This window comes from Lutra lutra, chromosome 14, assembly GCF_902655055.1.
Source record: "Lutra lutra chromosome 14, mLutLut1.2, whole genome shotgun sequence".
In the NCBI taxonomy this organism is placed as follows: domain Eukaryota; kingdom Metazoa; phylum Chordata; class Mammalia; order Carnivora; family Mustelidae; genus Lutra; species Lutra lutra.
The window spans coordinates 62,348,006-62,354,618 of record NC_062291.1 but is presented as its reverse complement, the minus strand read 5'-3'; the positions used below and the strand labels follow the sequence as shown (position 1 = coordinate 62,354,618).

General features: G+C 52.6%; 1 protein-coding gene across 13 annotated transcripts in view; it reads right to left on the bottom strand.

Annotated features, from left to right (window-relative positions):
- Positions 1 to 1,795: 1,795 nt before the first annotated feature.
- The window catches only part of GBF1 (golgi brefeldin A resistant guanine nucleotide exchange factor 1), a 124,546-nt gene continuing 119,728 nt past the window's right edge, over positions 1,796 to 6,613 (bottom strand). For 8 of the 13 annotated variants that reach the window (XM_047701819.1, XM_047701824.1, XM_047701820.1 and 5 more), the window contains 10 exons: positions 6,396 to 6,556; positions 6,016 to 6,262; positions 5,686 to 5,891; positions 4,672 to 4,822; positions 4,435 to 4,565; positions 4,135 to 4,236; positions 3,745 to 3,858; positions 3,413 to 3,593; positions 3,121 to 3,249; positions 1,796 to 2,634 (listed from right to left, as the gene is read on the bottom strand). In XM_047701819.1, coding sequence (XP_047557775.1) covers positions 2,354 to 2,634; positions 3,121 to 3,249; positions 3,413 to 3,593; positions 3,745 to 3,858; positions 4,135 to 4,236; positions 4,435 to 4,565; positions 4,672 to 4,822; positions 5,686 to 5,891; positions 6,016 to 6,262; positions 6,396 to 6,556 — 1,703 coding nt within the window. In that variant the 3' untranslated portion in view covers positions 1,796 to 2,353. The remainder of the gene's footprint in view (positions 2,635 to 3,120; positions 3,250 to 3,412; positions 3,594 to 3,744; positions 3,859 to 4,134; positions 4,237 to 4,434; positions 4,566 to 4,671; positions 4,823 to 5,685; positions 5,892 to 6,015; positions 6,263 to 6,395; positions 6,557 to 6,613) is intronic. The other 5 variants (XM_047701821.1, XM_047701825.1, XM_047701826.1 and 2 more) reach the window with 1 other exon arrangement.

The window sequence follows — 6,613 nt, the reverse complement described above, 5'->3', positions numbered from 1 at the left end:
GGGCAATGCACTTACTGTTGACACATGCGGTGCTCCAACAATGCCCCTCTCCACGTTTGGCCTTCAGTCTCTAGCTTTCCTCTGGACTTCTTGAAATCTGCTACACCCTGGAGTTCTTATATAGGAGACATCATCGAGACCAACATTTCCCTCTGGAATACACTGTTACTTTCCTACAAGCTTTTTTTTTTGTCACTTCCACACCACCAAGCCCTTCTGTGTTGGTTAGAATTGGGGCCTGAATATTAGTTTCTTTTGTAGCTTCCTTTGCCTTGTCACAGATAACATTGTCAATAACACAAGTCATGTATGTGTCAGCTGATCTTTCTGGAGCAGAATGAGACTTCTGACAAGTGTTTTTTTGCAACCCAGTGGGGAGAAGGTCTGTTTGTAATCAGTCCAGCTTCTTTCCACTATTTGCGCACTGAGGGGCACAGACTTGTGATATTCTTTTGTTCATGGGACGACATTCAAATTTCTTCGCAGTAGCCAACATTATTTCCCCCCCAGGGGGACACAGGGAAGCTTCTAAAGGCAGCGCTTGTGGAGCTCAAATGGGAGAACAGAGACATCTCAGCTGAAGCTGATGGTCCTAGTGTCTACCTTACTGAAGACCCAGGCCTCTCAGCACTCACACAAGAAAGTACAGATCAGGAGTACAGCCATACTCCCAATTTTCCTAGGCACGGGGTCAGGCAAGGCTTCTGGTTAGAGCGGAAACCAGGCATGGTCTGAACTCCCTGGGTAGAAGTAAGGGAAGAGGGAAAAACTAGGGTAGGAGGTGCCACGTCGGTATTTTTCCATACCAGAATGTTACCATTTCCAAGGAACTTTTTCCTACACGTGGGGAAGGCACTTCCTGAGGTCTAGACTCCCAGTGACATCCAGGCAGTTGTGCTGAGCAAAGGGAAGTCCGAGCTCCTGATGGATCATATAGCAAGCTGGGCCCAAATGGAGAGGGTGAGTGCCCCAAACTCTCCATGGGGGAGGCCAGCTGTAGTACGACAGGTGGTACTGCTCCCTGGCCTCCCCCTGGAGAGGGAAGGGACCACTGCAGAGGAGGAATCCGAGACATGTAGATGCTTCACCTGGGAAAGCTTCACACAGAGCATCCTGCCTCCCACCCACCGTGCCTCAGCCTGCAGAAAGCCACACTGCCTGCCCCCCACTCTCCCACCTGTCTTACCCTGACACAAAGGAGAGGGATGGGGAAGGTTCCCCAATCATGCTTCAGTAAGTGAGATGGGTGGAGACTGTAGTGTGGACAAAATCGTCCCTCCTCAGTCTAGGGCCAAAACAAATGCCCTGGGCCCAGAAACACACAATCCTAACTATGGGCAAGACGGCTTCCTTCCTAAGCCCTCCAGGCTCCCCTTTGTGCTCCTGGACTGTGGGGCACATCTGAGGGAAGACTTCTGAATAACTACAGCTCCACTCTGGTTCACCTTTCGTTGACTTTGACCCCAGTTTAACTCTGGTTCACCTTCCCTTTGGCTTTGACCCCAGTTTAGAGTGTCTCAGGTGTCAAATTTGGAGCAGTTAGGGAAGAGGACAATACCCAAACCCCAGGCATATCCCTGGTGACAAGAGTGCACTGCTATGGTAGCGGTTGGGGGCAACAGCACTGGTGAAGGAATCCTCCCTCGCGTCTGGCTGGCTGCTGGCCTGGGGTGACTGGGCCAGACTGTTGGTAGGCTCAGCCTCACTTCTGTTCATGCAAGGACCAAGCTCTGGGTATCCCAATAACATGGTGTCCATAAGCTCAAGAAGGAAACCAGAGGGTAAGTCAATGACATTGGTACTAAGACATTTATTACATCATAAAAAGTCCATTGTTGCTCTGTTTATCCATATGTACATGTTCCTGTGGGTGGTCCCTCTGTCCAGCCCACCTGCCAACCCTCCATGGTGCCAATCAACTTTCCAAACTGACTAATTAATAAAAGAAGAAGAACTGGAGGAGGTGGCCCAGCGCTGATGGGAGTGGAGATGGGAGAGGGACACAAAGTGCAGAGTGGTTGGCTTGGCTCTCAGTGCCTGACCACGGGCAGGAAGGGCATGAGGACGGGCACTACAGGGTTGGCACAGAGATGCCTTCCCAGGGCTGCCAGGTTGCATGTGATACCTGAATGTGTTCTCAGGTTAGACCCCCAGGAATGGAAAGCTGAGGAAGAAGGTTCCTTAGCCTGATTGTGGGTCCTAGGAGGGGCTATAAAACTTTTCTTTTTCGGGTTCCCTCCAAGTAGCAGTGACAGCAGCTCAGGCTGGGCCTGAAAAGTTTGTGCCCCAGCTGGAAGGGTGGCTGAGGACAGTCTGGTAGGAAGGACTGGTCCTGATCTCTGAGGGGCCTGCCTTAGTTGACCTCGGAGGTGGGCATGGGGTCTGTGGGGCGGGGTGTGGCCAGGAGGGGCACTGGTGAGGTGGCCTCAATGAGAGCAGGGTTGAGGATGATGGGCAGAGCCATGGGTGGTACGCCCACCTGCAGCGGGGAGGCCAAGGGCTGCAGGATCAGTGGGGGCTGAGCCAGGGGAGGAAGCCCATCTGGAGTAGGGCTCAGTCTGCTGGGGGTAGACGCCACTGGTGATCCGGGGGAGCTGCTGTTGGCAGGACGAGGGCTCTCAGGCTTCTCAAAGTCTACAGGGAGAGCAAGGGGCTGGTCAGACTCCTTTACATTCCGCAGCTGGTTTACCTAAGCTCTGCTTCTCCCCATTCCTGTGAACAAAATGACCCCTGACAGGCTGAGTAGTTGGGAATCTGTCTTTGAAACTCATTCAATATCCAGTTATCTTTTATCTACCTTCTACCTCCTTTGCTGTACCTTCGGTCAGGTAAGTTCTGATCTGATCTTTACTAGAATCCCCAAAGGGCAAACTCTGCATATTTATTCCAAGTTCCTGATCCAGCCTTCTCCTTCCAAGCCTGGAAATCTCAAGCAGGTAGCTCGTCATCACTTACTTGGTCCTGCTACCTCCCATAGGAAGAGCAGGCTACAGAAGTACTCCGGTTCCCTCCTTCCCCTGGCTCACAGCCCGTGCTCAGCAGGGCTTTGTCTACAAGGGCCTTGTCTTAGGCTTCCTACTTCCTGCTCGACACCCAGAAGGCTAACTCAAAAGGACTCACCACAGGCCCCCAGCTCGGAAGGCATCTCTGGGGGAGGTGGATGGCCAGGTGTCCTTGTATCCCCAGCAGCAGGAGTCATGTGGGCTGAGGCCAGAGGTTTGTGGGCATGTGGCTCCATGGGCATGGGGTCTGGGGAAGGCGGAACAACCAGATGGCAGCTCTTAGAGTTTTCTTTCCAGCACAGCCCTGGCTACCCACCAGTCTTCCCACTGATAAGAGTACAGAGAACTAATTATTAGCTCCAGACTCTATAATGAGGACTCTTTTGACAAAGCTGAACTAAGCCCCCTACCCTGGATGACAGTCTGCTTGAAGAGCTCATCTCGTAGGTGGGGCAGAAAACAGTCAATGCGCTCCCAGGTGATCTCCCAGAGGGCTGAGGGGCTGCCTCCTCGGGCATCAGCATTGTGGAAAATCTCTGCTGTGTCCATCACCAGAAGCATGTTCTTCAGAGACTCAGGGATGGCCTCTGACTGTGGTGACAGCAGGACCATGTAAAGAGGAAAGTGGGCATTGCGGGGGATATGGTAAGGAGGAGGCAGCCCCCAAGGGGAAAACAGCATGGTGTCTCCCGCAGGTGGGAGAGGAAGCAGGCAGTGGGAGTTGGGTTGAGGTAGAACATACCAGTAAGTCACTGGAGCCTGCGTGCATATACTTGTCCATGAAGTCCAGAATGGTCAACCAAAGCGCCGCAAAAGTAGAGAGTGACAGCAGTGGAGACAGGTGCTGTAGGAAGACCTAAGGCCCGCCAGCCCCTTTTAATGAAGGGTTGGAGCTATCTGCATCCCTCTGTAAGGCTGGGAGGCAAGCCTGCCCTGTCTTGCATGGGAATTCTAAATCAGAGATTCCTCTGAATTCCAGCATCCTCCCAGGTCCCTGGGTCCTGATGGGTCTCCACAGCCGGGGGTCCCGAGCCCCCACATTGCATCACTAGGGCCCAGCCGAAGCCCTGGCTTTCCTCCTCGCAGAAAGGCAGGTGCGGGGAGAGTGGATGGGGAGGGCGGTGAGCAGTACCTTAGACAGCAGTGTGGAAGCCCTCATCCGAGTCTCCTCCATCCCGCCCACATCTGCAGGGCTGATATTCTCCAAGAGCTTGGTCAGCAGAGGAAACAGCACCTGGTGGGTAAAGAGCCAATGTGTCCCTAACAGGTCAGTTGGCAGCCTTACTCCAAGAAAGCCAGGGGCTGGGATGGATAAGCACAGAGCAGAAGGAAAGGCAGGATGCAGACTGAGGACTGACATTAGGGGCTTTTCAGGCTGCCCAGTTCTCCCTGTCCTAAGGATATGAGCTTTAAGACTAGAGGAAAGTCCCACCTTGTTAAAACAGGACTCCCACTCCAGGGCATCTAGCTTTTGCAGATCATGTACCAGTAGGGCTCGCTGCAGATAGGTCAGTGCCTGCATCCGCACCTGGCGCCGGGCATCACAGCATAGGCAGGCGATGCCTGAGAGTGAGAAGAGGCTCAGGATCCTTCAAGCATCCTGGTCCTGGTACTCCCCAAGTTCCAGCTCCACCTCTGCCCCTGCCCTGCCTGCTCCCCTGAGGTTTACCCTGCAGTAACGGACACCAGCAGTGGGCCCAGAGGGTGCGTGAATCCGCTTCGATCTTCTGGCCACCTGTCTCTAGGTGGCGCTGCTCCTCCGCCCAAGAGCTGTAGATGGAGGCCGCTCGAGTGTGCAGGGTGTGCATCAGGTCTAACAACTGGAGTCACAGGAGGGGCAGGGTATGAGTTGGGGTAAGGCCTGGGTGATGCCCCTCTCAACAATGTCCCTGACTGAGTCCTCAAAGGAGTCCCTAGTACCAGTCACACCAATCACACCATACTCTACCCCTCACCCCTCTTTTCTCCTCAACTTCATGAGCTGGTTGTCCCCTGCCAGCCAGTGTTTCCCAAAGTTGGGTATTATAGTGGAGATGTCAGAAGTATGTGGAATGAATGTTTAACAACAATGAGTTACATGGTGAAAAAGGTACTTTCTTCTTAATTTTCTCTCATACCTCCTGATGACAGATAAAGCCTCACCTTGTTAATTTCATTTTAAAACCAGAAAGCAAACCTCAGGCTCAGAGGCTGTGGTGGGCAATAGTGTCCGGTCAACCTCAGTAATTTTTTGTTTTCATCATTTTTCTAAGGTTATTCTATTTAAGGCAATTAGTTCTCCATTTATTTAGTGATTAAAAGTCTGCTCGTAAAATAAATTTTATGTGCCTTGAACAAAGAATAATTCTGGAAGGATAGACAAGAAACTGGTGGCAACATCTACCTCTGGGGAGGGTAACTTAGCAGCTGGGGTCAGGAATGGAACAGGACTTTTATCCGTTTACCCTTTTGTACTTTTGTACTTTGCACCACGTACATATATTACTTATTCAAAACAAAAACCTCGAATATTAAGCAGAGATTTACAGTGGTTTTGGATAGGGGAACAATTTGGAAGTGGTGGCCGAGGGCCTGGGCTGGAAAACATAGGCCCTTCCTCTCAGCCCTGGCTGTCTCTGGCCCTGCACACACTCCCAACATCAGGGGCAGGGAGAGGAGAGGAAGTAAAGGATGCCATACTTACGTCCTGACTGACCTGTAAAGACACCGTATGGTAGCTGGCAGGCACACCTTCATCCTCATCATCGTCACTGTGCCCACCCCGAGTGGCATGCTGGCTGGAGGTTCGAGGCCGCCGAAGCACGGAGCCTTCCTTCGATTTCTTCTTGAAGCGGTTTCCTTTGCTATCGTATTTGTGACTCTTGCCACGTTTCTCCTGGGACTTGCACCCTGAGCAAAGCCAGACCCAGGTCACATTTCTATATCCATGGACACAGATGGCCTACCTTTTCCTCCCTTTCCCCCTTATATTCACATGGCTACCCCCCAGCTGCCCCTTCACTGGGTAACCCACCGCCATTCAGACTGGCCTCCACAAAGATGCGGAGAGTCTTGACGCAGAGCTCAAAGTTGTCAGGTGTAATATGGGCAGCATCACGCACGATGAAGGACAGAGATTCTACACATTTAAGCAGGGACTTAGTGTCGTGTGGCCCGAGGTCCAGCCCCACTGTTAGGCTGTACTGATTGACCAGGGGTGAAGGGCCTAGTCGGCTGGGCCCAGGCCCTGGCTTGGAGTTATCGATGTCATCCTTCCCCACCTGTAAAGTACATAGAGTTGCTGGGAACCCAGGCTTGAGCCTGATCCTCCCTCAGATGCCCTCTCGGAGGACCAGGAATCTTTCCCCCAGGCCAAGGAGGGAAGACTCACCCACTGCCCATATGCTCACTCACCACTAACCAGCCGCTGTTTACCACATCAGCATCTGTGGCTGATCGGTGGATCTTGCCAGGCCTGCAATGGTCAGCATAGACCTCTGAATCGGAAGTGTATCCTCGGTCCAGGCTCACATCATTCTGATGGTAGGATGGGAGTTCGCTGTCTGACTGGGCCCCTGAGTCAGCAGGGAGAAGGGCAGAGTCAGGGTGGAAATGGCTACACTGGGATGAAG